Here is a 19,232-nt window from a genome sequence, read left to right as displayed (position 1 = left end):
TAGCGTTGCGCGCGCCAGAGATATCCACTAGCGCGACGCAAGCGCCGGCGCTGCCATCTCTTGTTCATTTGGCTGGTTACTCGCACTGCGGGAGGAAACTTCAAGGCGCCGCCTTGCGTACATTTCTTTTTATAAATTAGAAAGAGGCCGTTGTCATAACTTTTGATTGTGCGAAAAGGCATTAATCTTGATTACAATACAAATGCAGCAGTGAAAAGTGGACAACATTGCCGAAAGTTTGCTATGTTCAACCAATATTATTTTGTATAAACGCGTTCTTTTAAAGAATGATGGCCCCAAACACAAATGCCAACACTACCCGAGAGCCATGCAAATACTATGAGCACGCGTTATGAGCAAAAGATTTTCGTGGCGCCAAACGACGGGGAAAATGTGGCGATACGCATTCCTCTCGGCTGCCATTGCATATGGCTGCTCATTAGCACAATTCGCGCGGCTCGTCGCAGCAAAAATTATGGCGGAAAATCTCAGCAATGGCGGCCCAGCGCAACGTCACGCATCGTCAAAATGACGTTTACGAAACAGCCCTTCCTGTGACGCTCCCCACGAGATATTCCTTCAGCCAATCAGCGAGCTGGCATGGCGCATATCTTGGATCGCCACCACATATTCGCGCAATTGTAGATGCATTGCACTGGCTTTTGCACGCTACCGCTCACATTCTTTTTGAAGCGCTACCATCACAATATATCTGCCAAGGACCACAAAAATGTATTAGTCCATAAAATTTGCAGCTCCACGTCACGTTTCGTCATCTTGATGAAAACGCAAAATTGCATTTTGCAATACTTCCGCTTCCCGGCACAAATTTCAAAACACGTGACCTCTCGACAGCCAATCAGAGAGTAAACATGGCGGATAATGGCGGCCGTGCAGCCGCCATGCGTGTCCAGAATAGAGCCCCAGTAGTGCAGCTGTGCCGTGTCGAAATGCAGACGGAACACAAAAGAACACCGGGAGCTCAAAATACGGGCTACGTCCAAGAGACAGGTCATCGAGCACGCGAGCTCCACATGCGCAGGCGGCCAGTCTCACTCCTGCGGCTTGACTGCGCATGTCACTCCTGCGGCCAGTCTCAAGCCTGTTTCACATGATGCGACTGCAACGACGAAAATCGGTGCTGTCGCACGCGTCGCAATGCGATTTTTAGAGGGCTCATTTCACATGATTGCGATTTTAACAATGCGACTGGTGCGACGCCCAGGGTTGCTTAGTGCCAGGTTTCGTGGCACACGCTGCATAATTCATTTATTGTAGTGAATAAAACGTTTACACTATAATATTATTGACTTCTTTTGATTATAAGCAAATAATATGTACGGTTACTCATTTAAAAACGTTAGTTAAGATTTGTCTTGGGGTGCGCGACGGCGGTTTCTGTAGTTCAGTGCGACATCGCGCACGTAAACAGCTGTTCGTAGGTGGTTCAGCGGTGTGTGTTGCCTTATCTACCTTCTATGACCGTTTTGTTCTGCCTGTGCTACAACAATCTGCAAGATGACCTATCGACAAGTTCATATAGCTACCCTCACCGTATATGCAGTATTCGGAATTCGGCTGCCACGAAGTTGTCGTGTCAGCCCAACAAGATCCTCGCGCTACCCGTGCTCGGCGTCAGCGTCTAGAGAAATGATGCGTGTATATTGCCTGTCATTGCGCATATGTGGTGCCTGCTCCTAGCCATATTCTTACGCCAAACGCAACAAGAAGCACCAACCCGAACGCCCGCGTGTGCCCCTGTACGAAGCCTCAAACGATCTGTGTGATTACGACGTGGAATGAAAATTGTGTTGTGAAATTCAACCTTAGCGCTAGCCTGGTTCGTCCATCGCCGTGCTTGCGCTGCGAATATATATATGGGAGCCCCCTCTCAATATTTCTAAAGGCGCAAAAGCCGACGCATCAAATGTTTCGAGCAGTTACCGTCACTTTTGTAGAAACCTGTACGTTGTAACATAGCATTCTAAAAGACACGCTCCTCGTCCACTTTGTTGTCCCGTGTCTCGCGCTGGTAGTATACTCGGAACTTCTAACAAGAAGACCATATCAATACGCGCTATTCATAATGCAGGATCGTAGGCCCACGGCAGGCGCACTTGCCGTAGAATTTTTCAGCTTTCTGCTCAGCCTCGCACGCCTCTCACGGTTAGCCTGTTTTGTGGAAATAAATATTATTATATTATTAATGTTATTAGATATTATAGTTTCTTCACTGTAATTTATAGCAATCGTCCAGATTTCTTAAGCTAGTCATGCATTTAACCTATATTAGATCAACATTGTTACGACATGCTTATGGGAGTCATTTCAAACTAGATTGCTCAGCCAGAGAAAGTACAAATGCAAGCCTCAATGTTTATTCCAATTTGGTATTCCTATACATTATATTGTCAGAATTTTATGCCTGCTTGCATTTCCTGCAATTCAATGTTCAGAGCTGGAAAAACTGATTCCTTTTCTTGCTGTCGAATGGCTGCTTCAATGTCGATAGCAAGCTATAATTATTCATTTCGAAAGTGTTAAGCAATAACTATATGTCTAAGCTTATCAGTGCGTTTTTGTTCCACGAACACTTTTAAGTTTTCTCTCTCCCTCTCATTGACAGCCATGGAATGAAACCGTTCACTTTCATATGTATCAGAATGCAAACATTCTGAAATTTGTCCTGAACATTTGTCTGCGTCCTATAGTGTGCATGTTTGTATTAAGTTCTGGGGTTACAATCGCAGTGATCTACACATATTGTTATATTGCAAGAAACAAATTTATTTCACTTTGTTTTCAAATCTACAATGTGGCCATGCAGTAACGACTGCATTAATAAGCAAAAAAGAAAACTGCAGATTCAGTGTACGTGTTGGAATCTATGCGAAGTGAAGTTTTTGTCAAGTGGTCAATTAAATGCTGTTAAAGTAACTGCGATATATACCATTTGTCTTATTTTCAAGAATCCAACTTGTCATCTTTTGCAAGGTTTGCTTATGCACCGCATAGGTCACAACCTTAATGTCATGTAATCTTTATGCATTACACTGTTCACAAACCATACCGAAACGCAAACGGCAGTTAATGTAGATGCACGCTGCGAGACATCAACACAGTGACGTTTGTTGAGCAAGGAATGGTGCGAGGTGTATGCAGATGAATGAATGACGTGCTTATGTACTTATTTATTTATATACCTCGCAGGCTGCAAGGTTGGAGTATTATGCAAGGGGGAATAAAAAAGTTGTTACAAAAGGAAGAAGGGCACAACATTAAGAAAAAAACCAGCAAAAACAGTACCACTACATTGCACCAACTATCCCAACGTGTTTTACTGGCTCAACATTATACAATACTTAACAAACAATAACAGAAAAAGTTACTGCCCATGCACCCTGTACAGACGGTAAACCAGCGAAGCTGAAATGTGCAGCCCCGGTTTTTATCACTGGGTTAATTCCAATGGCTTGTTAAAGTCTTTCTATATTATTGGTTATGTCTGTGTTTCTTAATGAGGTTATGCACATGTTTGGCTTGGGTTTATCACATTGTTTATTTGGAATGCCGCACATTGCACTTTGCAAGATCACCATCTTCGAAAGTGCAATGAGCAGCGGTTCATTGTGTTAATCCAGGTGGTCCGTCGAAGTCTTTCTGAATTATGTTACGCATTTGTGTTTTGTAATGCGTTAATCATAATGTTTATGACTCAGTTATGCACTGTAGTTACCAAGTGACACACCGGGGCTGCACATTCCATTTAATTAAATACAGGGACACATTTTTGAACCTATAGGGAAGTCTGAGAGAGACTTCTGCACGCGCGCTCTGCTGCTAGAGAGAAATGACGTCACTATCGGTGTAGCCATTGGCCCGCCACACCTTTGCTGCAAGATAATTATGACATCATGATCTTGTCTTAACCCCGTCCCACTCTGTGTCCCTTCCTTGGAATAATGCGTAGATAAATGTTTATGTGTTAAATGCATAAGCAATTTCTATGTCTACCCAACAAGAAATGTCTCCGTCCCTCATGTAAGACGAACAATGGCTCACAACCCCCGAAACAATGGCTCATACCCCTACGCTAGGGTTCTTGTGATCGGACCATGAGTGTTTCGCCTAGGCATATACAGCTTCACTCTAAAAAGAATGAACACCTTTCTGCTAGATACCAAGATAATCTCATGAGGTGTTCTAACAAATGAAAGTTTATTGACCATGCCGAGTAAATGCTGGTCGACAAGCAATAAATCGAATTTACACAAAAAGCAGAAGCAAGATCTGATGCGTGTCCATACAGATCCCAACAGGAAACGCATCCATCTCTGAAAGTGTAACAGCGGCCATGCTGACACAAGATTCTCCCAGTGTATTTGCATCTACAGCATCCATAATTTCTCTAGGCAGCCGATCTCCACAGAATGCTAGCTTCTTCCTCTACAATGCACTCTCCACATCTGAGCGTGCATCGTAGAGGAAGAAGCTAGCATTCTGTGCAGATCGGCTGCCTAGAGAAATTACGGAAGCTGTAGATCTAAAAATGCTGGGTTAATCTTGACATCACGGCCCCCGCTAAAAATGGATGCATTTCCCGTCAGGAAATGCACATGAATTTTTGCTTCTCCTTTTTGTGTATGTTCAGTCTATTGCTTGTCAGCGAGCATTTACTCGGTGTGTACATTAAACTTTTGATTGTTAGATCATCACGGTTTTCTTGTTTGTCCTATGTGTTCTTTGGTGCCATTTGCAGCCAGGCTATTCGTTTTTTTTTTTTTAGACTGCAGCAAGTCAATTTAATAGCCCTCATGATACCTTATAAAATCTTTTATTTGGCCAATGTAGCAAGAATTTACAGTGTGAAGCAGTAAGAACAGGGTATTGCTAACTTCTAATTAAAAGGTTTATTGTGAAAGTGCAGTGATCTATAAAGGTTACCACAAAGTAGTGCAGCAATAAAACCTGACAAAGACTAGTGCTTCATGAAACCAAACATAAAAGCAGGAAAGGGGGAAAATACGTATAGATATACAAGTCCAGGGAAAAAAAACAGTGATGACCAAGTGTGCAAGTGGCTACCTTCCAGGAAACTCATTTTTTCCCCAATGGCATGGAACTGGAAGAATGTGCTTGCATTGCATAAGCAAACTGTCAGTCTGTCTATTGGAATAACAACAGTGTTTCTTGAAAGGTGCTGGCATGCAGGATTGGCAATTGTAATTATTTTTTCCTGCACTTGGAATTTTTCTCTATTTTCTTTCTGTAGCATATTTATTTATGTTTGGCTGCATCAAGCACCAATTTTTATCTATCCTTCAATGATGTCTTTCTTTTTCTGGGGAAAATTCGGGGAAGGCAGGAGATGGAAATTCAAGACGATGAGCAACATGATAACAAGGTGAAAGTAGGAGCCAACGTTTCCACACGTGGACTTTGAAGAAGACAAGTCCACTTGTCGAAACGTTGGCTCCTGCTTTCACCTTGTTCTCGTTTTGCTCATCGCCCTTTTACAACTCGCCACATTTTTACAAATGAACCTCAGTTGAAAGTTAGTCCTCATCCATATCTAGTGTCATCCTGTTGATACTGCTCCATGCTATGCACTCTTGCAACATTTGTGTGTGTATGTGTGCACACGTGTGGATTTGGATGCGAGATCGGGCCCTTGGGCAGAGGTATCATTCTTCTCCTGTGCAGCCTTATGAATTCATTAACTATACTGCAACAGAAATGCAATGGACAGGAACGAAGTGAACACATAGAGCGCTTCGTTCTTGTGTGTTGTCTATCTGTTGCACTTTAGTTAATAATGAATACACACAAACTCATCTAGTTTTCAGTTATTATGTCAGGCTTATAAGCCCGCTTGTGTCCTGGAATAACTGCATGGCTATGTATCCTGTAATTTAATTTCTGGCCATGTGCTGGCAAGTCGCGTGTTAATCTCTTGATTTTCCTGACAATCTTGTGTGATGTGCAGGCCCAGACAGTTTCTGGTGAATCCATGCAGGGTGTTGTGCAGGGTGCAATCTGCATTACAAGTGCTGCTTTGATTGCTTTCCGTTCAGCTTTTCTAGGTGTAGGATGACCTAAAATGGTACTCACTTATATGGGGTTTAGTTTTATGTAGTGTCATACTACTGTTACACTGCTATTGCCAGATCAGTGTACTATATGTGCCTTATGTTTGCTTGCATCTTCGTGATTAGCAACCTCCTGTGTTTGTTTGGCAGCTGCATATAATCTCCTGGCCTAATTGTTTGTCCCCATATTTCACGGTATGGGCCTGTTGTGTTTCAACTTCACGTAATCCCGAGGTTGCCTTTCTGAAGGGAGGGGTGTTTGCATCTCATATGCTAACTGGCATAGTATCTTGGGACGAGGTTCTGAGCTCTTGAGACAAAGAATTTGTGCTGCAGGCTGCAACTCTACTCTGTCTAGGTGCTTGTTCATTAGCTCTTTCTCATAGAGGTCTTCAAGCATGGTACAGTTGGAAAGACCTGTTATTACTACCCGATGCCTGTATTCGATGAGTTGTCTTTTTTGTGTGCTGTTGGTAATTCATACCGTACCATACCTTGGACACAAGCACAGCATCTGCGATTTTCTATAGTATCCGCTCGCCCACCCCCGTTATTTCAAGATTATTCTTTTCACCAGGTGTGGAAGTTGCGTCCAGGCATTGCATAATTGTTTCACCCACATGCTGGCTCTGCCGTCATGGGCTTACACTAGCTGAGGATTTGTGGATGTTGACTTGCGGGCATATTTGTCCAGCTATGTGGATCACTATGTGCAATCTGGGGTAGTTCTTGATTCTAGTCTTTCTTTTTTTCTGACGTCGATATGAGCTGACTTATCAGAAAGCGAGAGGCCAGACTAGCCAAGAAAGTCTGCAGTGTTGTCGAGGGCTTGTTGCATCATTTTTGATTTCTGTATAAGATAGCTTTCCCACAGACTGTAATACACCATAGGCTGTAGTGTTTCTTGTAGTATGCCCGTGTTGTTGGTGTGTGTGGGCTAAACGTACCTCCAACTCTCACCTGGAATTTTCTGTCTTTCAGAAAGTTAGTTTAAGTGTTCTACCAGAAATGTTTTTGCACATCGTTCCTCTTATTAGAGCAGCATGAGGTACTGCTGTTAACCCTTTAATGACGAGACATATAAATACCGAGAAAACATGTTTATTGTTCTATCTAAATATGCAAAACACGTCAAGAGTAAGCATAATCAACAAAAAGAAAAAATATTTTGCAGAAATTTTTCAGCAATAGAGGGAAAACCCCAGGCAGGAAACTGGAAGTGGGCTTCACCCCATTGAAGCCACCTAGCTTTATTTTCCATTTGTATAGACAGCTCTTATCATATGTGAACCAGAGGTGCCCATTTCATTTGCTTTACATCAGATGTGCGACACCAATGCAGCTGCATACGTTGCATTGGCCTGTCTCCTATGAACTTGCTTGCACAAGACAGTGAGTCACGTGCCAAACTTCTTCTTCCTCATCCAGTGTTCCTGCTCTAAACCAACAAATTGACAACCAACAACGCTTGCTGCTTGTCATTCAGTGTTGGCCGAAGACATTTAGCTAGAAACTTCGTACTCGATACTTAAACTCGACAAGAAAAAAATTCTTTTTTGGTGTGTTGCCTGTAGGCAACACTCGTCAATAAAGGGTTAAAAGCCTATTCACTCACTTCATTCTTTCATAAGCGGTATTACACAATGTCCTGTAATAAAGTTTCTGGTGCTTATGGCCCACTCATATCTGCCAGAAGGGACAACTCTTGAAAAAGGTTTTCTCTGTGCTATGTGTGCGACGTAGTATGAGCATTCATGCCTTGACATTTATACATCTGTATAACCAGCTTCTTGACAGAGTACTTGCTATACCTGATCATGCTTACTTGTGCAGTGCTGTTGAACAATACATATTGATGCAATGAATATTTACACACTTGAATTATCACGAAAGATGGTTGTTTTACAATTCTGCGCTTTGCTTTCTATTGGTGTTAGATTTTGCATAAGCATGCCCCCCGTGCAATAGCATTTTGAAGTGTAAGGGTTCAATAAAAGGTGATGAACTAAATCTAAGTGCAAGAGCTTTTTTTCGCACCTATGACTCCCATCGAAATGCGACTTCCATGGCTGGCAAATCAATCCCTCGCCTTGTGTTAGCAGCAGAATGCTATAGCCACAGTGGCAGGTGAACAAATTGAAGAACAATATTTCTGTCTATAATTTTTTTTCTTGCCTGTATGTAAGTAAAGTTTGGAATAAGTTTGTCATTGCAAAAAAGCCCAGTTTGTGTTCTTTTATTGAATAAACCACATATTGTGTATAGTTGAAATGCAGAAATTTGTTCTAAAATCCTCAGGTGATATATGTTCTTGCAAGTAGCATGGTATTTCATTACTTACAAAGATAGTAATCGCAGCGGATATCGTTTTATGGGTTTACACACTAATATATGTGATCACAAACTTATTAGAAACTTACTAGAAACATGTAAGGCATGAATGTTTCTGCACACTTGATCAGCTGTGAACGTGCAAGAACTGCTTGTACTGGCTGACTTCACTGCACAGTTTAGATTTACTTTTCTTCGGCGTGTCGTTTTATACTGTTTTATCCACACAAGAACAGGGCGTTTGCCTGCTTTTCGCATTGTTGCACGAGTTCTACATAATTGTGCAGGAGGGTACGTTGTCACTGTATTTACTTAATCTACTAGCTGTGCAGTTAGTTACCTTGCAGAGCAAGTGTTCATACAGATGCAGTAAGGATACAAAGTCCGCAACATAGTCAATGTTTATTGGTTTCTGTGCAAGAAAAAAAAATTCTCCAGCGAAGAGGTGCAACCAAACGTGCATGTAATATTTTATTCAAGCCACGGATTTAATGCTATCGTAGCAAATTCATTACGATAGCCTACACTTTTGCTCTGTCAGATTTAATAAGAGGCAAGATAAGCTTTCAAGATGCATCGGGAAATTCGTGCTTGAAAACCGACAAGAAAATGCAACTGAACGGTACCGCGTTCAGCGCAACGTTGAAACTTCGGGTACTTTGCTGTCTTGTCATTTGCCCTTGACGAGGTTGAAATAATTCAAGCTGCTCCGTAAGCGCGATTTTTGCATGCTACTCAAAACATTGTAGCGACCTCGTCGTCTGCTGGGGATCGAACACCTCCTAGCACTGACAACTCGCAAAGGCGTACGAAGCAAACGTGAAAATGCACTTCCTTTGCTGTGCAGAGTGTCAACAAACGCATAGAAATCGGAGAATGCAATCTGCGGTACAAGTTTTTTTATTCTCCCTTCGCGTACGTACCGAATTCGACGATCCACGTCTCCGCGTATTGCACTTGTCGATCGAGACGCCATTTTCCAAAACAAACCAGCGAAATAGCTCCTTTGGCAGCTCTCCGCGCAATTTCGACGGAAAATCGCAGCGATCGGTGCGACGGTGCGACTGTGCGACCAACCGGTTGGTCGCAGCCGAAAATCGGGGGGTCGGCACTGCGACTGCGATTTTCATCGCAAACGACGGAAATCGCACTTCCGGTGCGACGAAAATCGCATCATGTGAAACAGGCATCACTTCTGCGGCGTATGCACGCGCCAGACGCGCGTGCATCTTGTTGCTAGGCGACACAACAAAAGTAAGTCGCAGAGTATAGACCAGAATACGCTAGCCTCGCGCCCAGACTATTTGAACGCATACTCTCGCACCCGGATTGCCCGGTCGACCAGCGCGATTTTGTTCTGGGCTGCCAAAGTGTGTTCGCCGGCGACCAGCAGACATGGCTAGCGCTAGCTCTAGGACTCCAAAGTGCGGAAATGTGCCCGTTCACGCGGATCCTAAGTACAAGAAGTCATCTGGGCATCGTTGCGTCGTGTTTGGATGCCAAAATAACCAGCGGAAAAGAAGCAGGTTGCTTAGCGCTGTTTGCGAAGTGCACAATACACGTAGGGAATCGTGCCGGTGCGGTGTTTTCAGCGTGCACCGATTTCCATCCGCAACGAAGAATGACAAGCTGCGCCACCGGTGGATAGCTGCAGTGAATAGGAAGAACTACCAACCAAGTGAAAATGCACGAGTGAGTATTCGATCTGTGTATATTTTGGTGCCACGTTCAACTTTGCGCCCTACGAACGTAATATGTGTAACACGCAGGTTTGCTCTGAGCACTTTCTGGAAAAGCCCACAGAGCAGAATCCCGCGCCGGTGCTTCGCCTTGGCTATAACAAGAAGGCAAGCCTTTTCGTGTTTTCATTCAGGCAGAGCTCCCGACGGTTAAGCGGTACAGTTGAGTTTGCGGTTAGCGATACTCTCAGCTGGTGCACGGCATGACCATTAAGCGTGAACGACAAGTTGTAGGCGATAGTATGTTGCCCTGCTGGTGAGCGTTATTGCTAATGAAAGTAAACCGAAGTCTGCTCGTCACGTAGCATGCGTCCACAAAAACGTAAACGACGACTGCTCGTCGACGAAGGCGTTCTTGCAGCGCGCCTGTCTTTACGAGCAGGTGTTGCAGGTGTCATTCGTAACGAATTCACTTGAGCCTCCTGAGCTCTAAACTGCGTGCGGGCTGTTATGCAGGGCAAAGCGCAAAATTTTTCCGTTCATAAGGCGAGGAAAATAAGGTGCTTAATTATTGTTGTATATTGTAACAAAATCTTGCTCGTTTTCACCAGTTTTTTTTTCTTTTTTTACTGTTTTCTTTTCTAAGGGAGCGCTAACAATCCGATATGGCCTCGCACAAGCGAAACAGGTCTGAAACCAGGTAGATGCAGTTGGTGGGGCTAATTTTTTGGAATGCAGGTGCGGTTGTTGTCTTGTACCAAAGGCTTCCCTGATGATGCAGCTTTAAGTAGGGGTGGTAATTTTATGTGCCCTGTCATGGTTTGTGCAACTGTACAACACCTGCATCCGTCATGCTCGCCCTGTTATACGGGCTTTGACTGCACATGTAGTTGAACATTATAACTACTGTAGTTCCTCATTTTCCAATGAGTGCAGGTTTAGCATCATATGCTGCTTGTTCGAGTGCTGTAAGCTTGTGTTCTGAATGTTGTACTCTTAAGTGGTTGCGCGATACAATTGGCCTGGTGCATTTTTTATTTCATTTTGCGAGGACTTTATATCTTCGCAACAGTGATGGCATGGGAAAGAACTACAGCCCTTCTTAGTATAACATCTATTTTGTTTTCAATGTGCAGGTGGTGAAGGGCTGGCGTCTGCTAATCAGGCAGTCAAACGACCTCGCCAGTTGGTTGCCAAACGCGGCCAACCAGTAGTGACCATGACAAACAAGACCAAACTGAAAGTGCAGAGGACAATGTTCTGTGTTCTTTAATAATATATGTCACCAACACAGTGCTGTAAAATCCTTCACAGGTGACGTGCTTACGCGGTTACCCGATGTATTCGCTTCTGCAGTCTGCACATCACTGTGTGGCCATTGCGGACTTGCATGAGGTCTTGAAGTTTGATTGAATCGAGACAGCGAAAATGACAGGCTAGAAAAAACGCGAAACACGCCTTCCGCCCAGCTAAAAAGCCCAAGTTTCGCTTTCGCGCCGGGTCGCATCTCCCGGCGTGGCAGCCCAGGCCTGCTACTTCGCGGCGCTTGGGATAGATGGCGCGACCGGCGCTCATCAATATGGCGGCGCCCTTTGAATTCACGGTGTTCTGGTGTATAAGTTCAAGTTCATTTACACGCCAAACTTTTTCACTTTTATTGAGAAAGAATTTAAAAAATAAAACGTTGTCTGTAAGTTTATTTCACATTCTTTTTTTTTTCTGATGCTCGCGTCAATTAACGGATGGAGTTGAAACTAGGCGTGACGTGTTTCCTGTTGCCAGTCTTTGAAGAGCGTCCCTTTATTCTATGAGCGTCCCCATAGAATGAAGAGTGTCCCCGCTTGTTGTATTTCTTTCTCTATCATATGAGCCTGCCTAGGCACTATACGGAGGAGGTTTCTTAGCGCGTGTTGTAGGCGTGTGTCCCTTGACGTGCCGGCATTGCGGAGTGGAGTCGAGTTTGTTTACGGTCGGACGCTGGCTGCCGGCGCGGTAAGGAAGGTGAAGCAGCGGGCTAAGTCGTGGCGGATCGTAGCTTTCTCGCGCGTTTCGGCGATGTACCTTGTAAATAACAGCACAGATGTTTCTGTGGGAGCAGTAACGACCATAGTGGAGCTCGGGCCGCAAATATTGAAGATCTAGCAGGCAAAGCGCCTTACCAACCCCGGTGGAACGCAAGTGGCTGAAAGGCCGCCGGTGAGAATGACTGACTCAGTACCAGCGGCGCAGGCGCGAGAAAGTCTTTCCGACGTACCTTCAGAGGCAAAGTTCTGACTGGTGTTGCAGTGGCCGCGGTAGTGCTGAACCTAGCGTGACAAGGTGGCGGTTGGATTTAATTATATTTATTCAATCGTGTTTTTCACTAATTGCAACAACATGTCATTTTTTAGCATTATTGGAGGCGCCGCCAGGAAACCAAAGCGGCAACGGGAACGGCAAAGCTAGAACCGTGACTGGTCCGTGGGTTGGGGCTCGCCGAGGCCTGCGCGTACCAATCGAGTATAAGATCGGCTGTCCGCTCTTGCGGACAGCAAATTTTTTATGCAAACACCCCCTGGCGCGCTTCGGCCTCCGCGGCTCCAACCAATGTGCCGCCCTTCTTCCAGCTTTGATCCCCCCGCTAGCCCTTGGGTGCCTCGGAGATCCTGCGCCGCCTGCTTTACTATAACCTCAGGTGCTCTCCTGAGGACTCCGTTTGCCGGTTACATGTGCCCTCCTGGAAAACTCCTTGTAAACAATCGAATCTATCGTCGCGACGAAAAAAGGGACCCGTGACTTATACAATACCAGTGAGAAACTTGCCCCTCAAGACACAGCGATCACCAAATAGGGCCGTCCGTGCCCACTGCATCATTGCGCGGGCAGCCAGCGGCGGAGCGAACTAGTGGACAAGAGAGAAGTGGTTCTTGAGGGGAAGGAGAAAAGGCTAGCGCTATTTTCTGCAACCCATGCGGGAGCACGGCTCACCGCCAACAGGGTGGAGGGGATGGGGTTAAAAGAGAGAGAGGGTAGGAGGGAGAAAGGTAGAGGGTCGCAGAGATGGAAGCGAAGTAGTGGCCGATCAGGAAGTCCGAGGTGGTGGATGGCCGTTAGGCCATCCGTCTTTGTAGAAATGTCCTATAGTCTCGCCGAGAGCCCCGACGAGTCGAGGTACTCGAGGACATTTAGGAAGGCTGGTAGCTGATTACGACAGGGGAAGAGGATATCTTCCTGTCGTGAACATGGGAGCCCCAGGCGGTGGAACTCTCGCAGAAGTCGACCGCGGTGCTGCAGGTGAGCAGGGCAGGCCAGCAGGAGGTGCTCCAGAGTTTCTGGTTCACCACAGGAGGCACAGGCTGGCGAGGTGGTTTTCCCAAGGCGGTGCCGGCGAGCTGCCGTCCAGTAGCAGCCAGCTCGCAGTCGGAGCAGCAACGAGGCATCCCTTCGTGGGAGGCCGTGCTGTGGAAGAGGCCGTGGAGGCCGGCCCAGGGATACCCGTTTGTCCGGGTGGCAGGCGATGATGTGCCGGCGCAGCCTGTGCCTAGAGAAGTTTGCGGCCGTTACAGCAGGGCTGAGGGGGACGCTTTTGCCAGAGTGTCCGCCTCTTCATTGCCCGGGATCCCCACGTGTGCCGGTAGCCAATGCAGAGATACTGAGCATCCTGCGTCCTGAAGGGCCGTCAGTCTTGAGGAGAGTAGCGCTACCCCAAGGCTAGCCCTGTCAGGGTTCTGCAGGCAGAACATCGCCGCCTTGGAGTCGCAGAAGATGGCTGCAGGGGTCGCTGGTAGCTCCTCTGCAAGTAGGTCCACAGCAAGGTGGAGTTCTGCTAACTCTGCTGCGGTAACGCATGCAACACGCGCTAAGAAACCTTCTCCGTAGTGCCTAGGCAGAGTAAAAGCCCCCAGATTTTAACGCGGCAGCGTAAAGGAGCTTGTGTCACAGAAAAGCCGGTCTCGTCGGCGGTGTTGGCCGTGAGCGAAAAATGGCGAAAGGCAATCCATAAATAAAAACAACTTGCAAGATGATCTGGGTAGGAATTAAACCAGCGTCTCCCGAATACGAGACGGAAACGCTACCACTCAGCCATGAGTTTGATGCTTCAAAGCGGGACAAAAGCGCCTCTAGTGAAGGCGGTGTTGCCTTAGAAACGGGCCGTAGGAAGGTATACTTCGGTGTATGTCGGTAATTATGAGCATGAAAATTACAGAAGTCGCAGTTAAACGCGTAGCGAAGTAGGTTTCGGCTACATTTCTTCTGCGCTTGGCGCGCACGCACAGCCATCTTGCGGATAACATAGAAGACCCCCTCCTCACAATGTACGGCGCTGCCCCGACAGGTGGCGCGCCGCTCGCCCGCGGGACGCGGCTCCAGTGGCGGCTCCAATTTCCGGTCACAGCGCGATTCCTAGGTGCAGCGTCCAATGCGGGGCGCCTCTGACGTGATCGCTGCGCCGTAGCGCGTCTGGTGGGAAAGCGTCCCCTGCGATGTGTGCCGGGCTGCTAGCGAGGAGTCATGCATCTGCGTGGTGCTCCCAAGCGAGATAGAGGACGATCCCATCGAGGCGTCCGCCTTCATGGCGCGTCCCGGCCCGGCTGTCCGTGCCGATCACGAAGTTTGGCTCGCGTAGATCGTTTCTCCCTCCGAGACACCGAGTTCTTTGGTTCGTTCCGCTTGCTCAGGCGCACGTTTCGTCTTTGTGTGACTCAAGAGCATGCCGAGTGAATGAGTGGGCGGTGCGAATGGGGTGCAAAAACGCTATCGCGTTCCATGCCCTCTTGAAGGCGAAGCTTAAGCGACCTCCATTTTTTTTCTTTCTGGCACCCGCTCTTACTCGCGCCTGCGCACAAACGACCGGCGATCCCTCAAATGATGGTCTCGTCGAAGTTGCTGCCATGCAGGGCCCAACGCCGCATCCCCCTCCCCTCTCCCTGCCTCGCATCCCTCCATGGCCTTTGGCGGCGTTTGCTATCCGCCTTCCTTTCTGGCGCGCGACAGATTGAGCCGCGATCGTCAGCTCTCCTCGCGCGCTTTCACTCGCACATACAGCATATATAGGTCCCGCGGCGATGGTGTTATCATCCTTGGAATTCATACGAAACAGCACCGCGACGGCGACAACAAAAATGCGCCTGGAGTGTTCATACGTTACCAAGGTAAATATACCTGGTAGCGAAGCTTCCATAGGAGCCCATACGTTCAAAACATGGCGGTCCATCGCCGGTTCATGGGGCTTAGCGCCATCCCACGGAGGAAGGAAACTAAGGAGAGGCCCTGACGTCACTCTTTGTGAAGCAAAAGTGAAGCCGGAAGTTGGCGTTGCTCATGGCGATGCTCCGCCTTTTGTGCCACCCTCCTCTCTTGTTTACATCTTTCGCGAAACCACGCCGCGCTGCGCGTGGTTTCGCGCGCGGAGCGCTCGCGCTCGCGCAACATCCGGCAGAGCACGGTGCAGGTAACACAGCGCAACAAGAAACGGTGACTAACGCAAACCCGCCCACACAGCGCCTTTGCCACGGCACGAAACCTACCAGAGCAACACGTGTGAGCGCTCAAACAACGCCGCCATTGTGGCCCAAAAGGCGTGGCCATACAGCAAAAAAAAAATAAAAAAGCAGCAAAAAAATGAGAACCTACACGTCATTTCCGCCACATTTTTCTCCTAGCGCGCGGAGGGGGTAGGGCCTCTCAGTTTCCTTCCTCCGTGCGCCATCCGTATGCGGTGGGAACACTTCCGGCGGAAGAAAAAGTAACGTGACGCCATGTCCGTTAAAAGCAGAAGTGACGTCATTTTGTTTTCGAAGGCGCGAAATTTGTTTTGTTGTTCTTCCTTTGGAGCTATATATTCAAATGCCCCGCCATTCGACTTGATGGACGTTTCGAGCTTTGAGCGTGGAAAGCGATGCCGGAAAAGGCCAGCCGTACGGTTGTCTAAATCGCATCCCTGCGCAGAACATACTTTCTTTGGAGGCCGACGAAAGCTTTAGGTGTAGAGTGCTGATCATATATTGTCGGATGCCAAGTCCGTCGGCCAGCGCAGTCGCACGAAAACAAGTACACAATTATCTGGCGGTCGTAACTCACTACTTTTGACTGAACAGATTAAGAAGCAATGAAGCTACCCGCGTCATCAAATTCAGACAAACTTCGACAAGCAAGAAAGCACAAATTGTGAGGGGGGCGTATTTCAACAGGTGTTACGAGTGCACCTTTCTGCCTATTTCAAGACGTGCATTGCACTGCGAGTGATAGTGGCGTCAACGCCCCCTGTAGCGATGGGCGCTGAAAAGAAATGCGTTAATTAATAATAATAAAATTAAACGTATTTGTTTAACTCATCATGAATATACAAAATTGACTAGGAATTTTATTTTCGTTGAGTGAATCTAACTGTGTCTCGTTTGAATTCAAAACACGTTTTTCTTTCCCAATGTTTGTTCCCTCCAAACATAGTCGCGCTTCGATCGCTGCTCCCATAACCCCCCATGCTGATGTCGGTGACAATCTGTACTGAACCGCTTTTCGCCCGAAGCTTCGCGACCTATTTGAATCGACCTTGCAGTTACTATCGCTTTAAAGAATAGAGAGAGAATCGGAAATGAGGTAGGGAGGCAGTGAATTTATTCTATGCACGAAGAGTGGCAGTGCAGTCAAACAGTACAGCAATGGCAAAGAAAAAATAAGCCCTGCGCTATAGAGGAGTCCGCAAATTACACCCATGTCGCGATTTCTTTCTTTCTTTCTTTCTTTCTTTCTTTCTTTCTTTCTTTCTTTCTTTCTTTCTTTCTATGGTGTTCGGCTGCTAAGCACGAGGTCGCGGGATCGAATCCCGTCCACGGCGGCCGCATTTCGATGTGGACGAAATGCGAAAACATCCGTGTTCTTAGATTTAGGTGCACGTTAAAGAACCCCAGGTGGTCCAGATTTCCGGAGTCCCCCACTACGGCGTGCCTCATAATCAGATCGTGGTTTTGGCATGCAAAACCCCATAATTTAAAACTTAGACTGTTTCTGCAAAATTATTTATCAGGCGCCGTCGAACTGATATACACGTTGGTGACGAAACACATCGAAATAAATTACGTGAAAAGGCCGAACTCGAAAGAGCTCTCGTCAGGAGGAAAACGCGCTTACTTTACAAAAATGCTGCGCATCACGGCTGTGCATGGCGTCGACAGGTTAAAAAAATCGCCACATGCGAGTTCGTTGTTTTTTGTAATCTTCCCATGCAATCCGCCAACTAAACCCGCAACTAATCATACAACATACACCTAATGATGTCAACAAGCCACGCGGACAATGTAATGTTTAAGCAGTGGCACGCACATTCTACCAGTCAACTTCTCAGCGCGCACCTGACTTCTGCTTTGTTCGCGCGGAAAGCGGGGTTGCTGACTTCGCGAGCTGAGCCGATTATCGCCTCCTCGGCAGCTCCGAACAAACCCCAACTCTCTCGCTATTTCCTCCTTCATTTGAAACTTGCCTTTCTTTATTTATTTATTTCTTTTTTTTCTTTCCTTCTCTTTTCTTATTTTTTTCTATGCGTTCCCTATTGGCTTTGGGCCAAAGCAGGGTACACGAGGCCCTCCGTTTTCGAGGAAAATACTCCCTTCACCCATGGTATGGTGGCTACCCATGGTCTGCTCTCACTCCGCCTACTGTACTCTCGTGAAGCAACGTTCCTTTAGGTGGCGTTCACCGCGAAGAAAGTCCAGAAAGCAGCAGCAGTCGCACTGAACCGTTGTGAACTGTTAGGGTTACAGAAAACAGACTTCCTGATAGCCAGTTATCTATGCAGCATCATCGCTAGGAAAAGCAGACACGAGCGCCGCAGACGGTGCTGATCACCTGACTTCTTGGGATCAGCGAGGACCGTTGGCCGTACCCGTCATGAGATCACCATGCTCTCGCTGGTGCGCATCGTGCTCGTCACAGCCGCGTTCCTGCAACTCCTGGAACCAGCGGCATCTAGCAGGGATGACTGCCCTCAGACCGCCGTGGAAGAGCTTCGAGAACGTCTGGGCCCGGCGTTCAACGCCCGCTACATGTCCATAGACAAGCCACCGAACGACGAGGAGCCCACTCGTATCTACGCCCGACACACGGAATCCGTACTACAGAGCGACGACCCCTCCGCCGTCAGCAGCCCGGACAACGGGCACGAGCAGGCACACCCAAGCTTTCGCGTAGACCCGGACTTCGTTCGAGACGTGGCCTCGAGCGCCGGCCACGCGAGTGCGCACGACGAGCCGCAGACCAGAGCGCGGAGGAACGGGGACATCGTCGACGAGTCGCACGGGATGCCGAAGAAACGCCGCAAGTCGTCGTTCCGGCTTCGAAAGACGTCTACCTGGAGAAGTCTCCGTGAGCGGGACGAAACGTCGGCAGCGCCACCGGGACGCGGCGTTATCCAGCGTGGAAACTCTCACCGTGGTCGTCGTCACGACGGCACGAAGAAGCCGTGGGGCTGCGAGTCCCGCATGGAATGGCTCGACTTGGGCGAAGACCGCTTCCCGAGGTACCTGCGCACGGTGCGCTGCATGGGCGAGGCATGCTGGTTCACGCACTTCCAGTGCAAGGGCCGCGCCTTCACCGTCAACGTTCTCAAGCGCGTCGCCGCCCGGCCATCGTGCGGAGGCGAAGGACGCACATCGCCCGAGAACTTGCCCGGCGATCTTCGCGAGAACTGGGTCTTCGAAGAGCGTGCGGTCACGTTCTGCTGCGACTGCACCGCAACGAGTGAAGACTGACTTTTCGGCAGCGAGTGTGTGCGCGGTATGACCATCTGACAGCGTTGTTTGGAAGACATGCCGCAATCATGACAGTGACACGGGGATGTGCTTGTGCACGATGCACTTCCTAAGTGGTACCATGCTGCTCATAAAGTCGCCTCTCAAGGTACATTGAAAACTATTCCGTTCACGCTTGTCTCCCATTTTCTTTCTTTCGTGGTTGTCTCAGCAGAACACATGCAGTTCGATGGAATATGAGCGGCGAGATACAACCTAGCACCGCTCTACAGATAACTGAGGCGCAGTTAATAACTGCGGCAATGTGTGTGTGTGTGTGTTTTTTTTTGGTGCATGGGTCTGAACAAAATTTATATCGTTACATCATCTTGAGCACTTTGGTCAACTGCGGCAAACGGCGTGACTAC

At 47.6% G+C, this 19,232-nt stretch overlaps 1 protein-coding gene across 1 annotated transcript; it reads left to right on the top strand.

Moving 5' to 3' along the window:
- The first annotated feature begins 17,900 nt into the window (after nt 1-17,900).
- trk (trunk) lies at nt 17,901-18,997 on the top strand. The gene has a single exon (XM_065433983.2). It carries the CDS (start codon nt 17,977-17,979, stop codon nt 18,823-18,825), a length of 849 nt encoding a protein of 282 aa, XP_065290055.2. The 5' UTR covers nt 17,901-17,976; the 3' UTR covers nt 18,826-18,997.
- Nucleotides 18,998-19,232: the final 235 nt, after the last annotated feature.

This window comes from Dermacentor albipictus, chromosome 1 (genome assembly GCF_038994185.2).
Source record: "Dermacentor albipictus isolate Rhodes 1998 colony chromosome 1, USDA_Dalb.pri_finalv2, whole genome shotgun sequence".
NCBI lineage: Eukaryota > Metazoa > Arthropoda > Arachnida > Ixodida > Ixodidae > Dermacentor > Dermacentor albipictus.
Note: the sequence above shows the minus strand (reverse complement) of the source record. Positions and strands in the feature narration are given on the sequence as shown.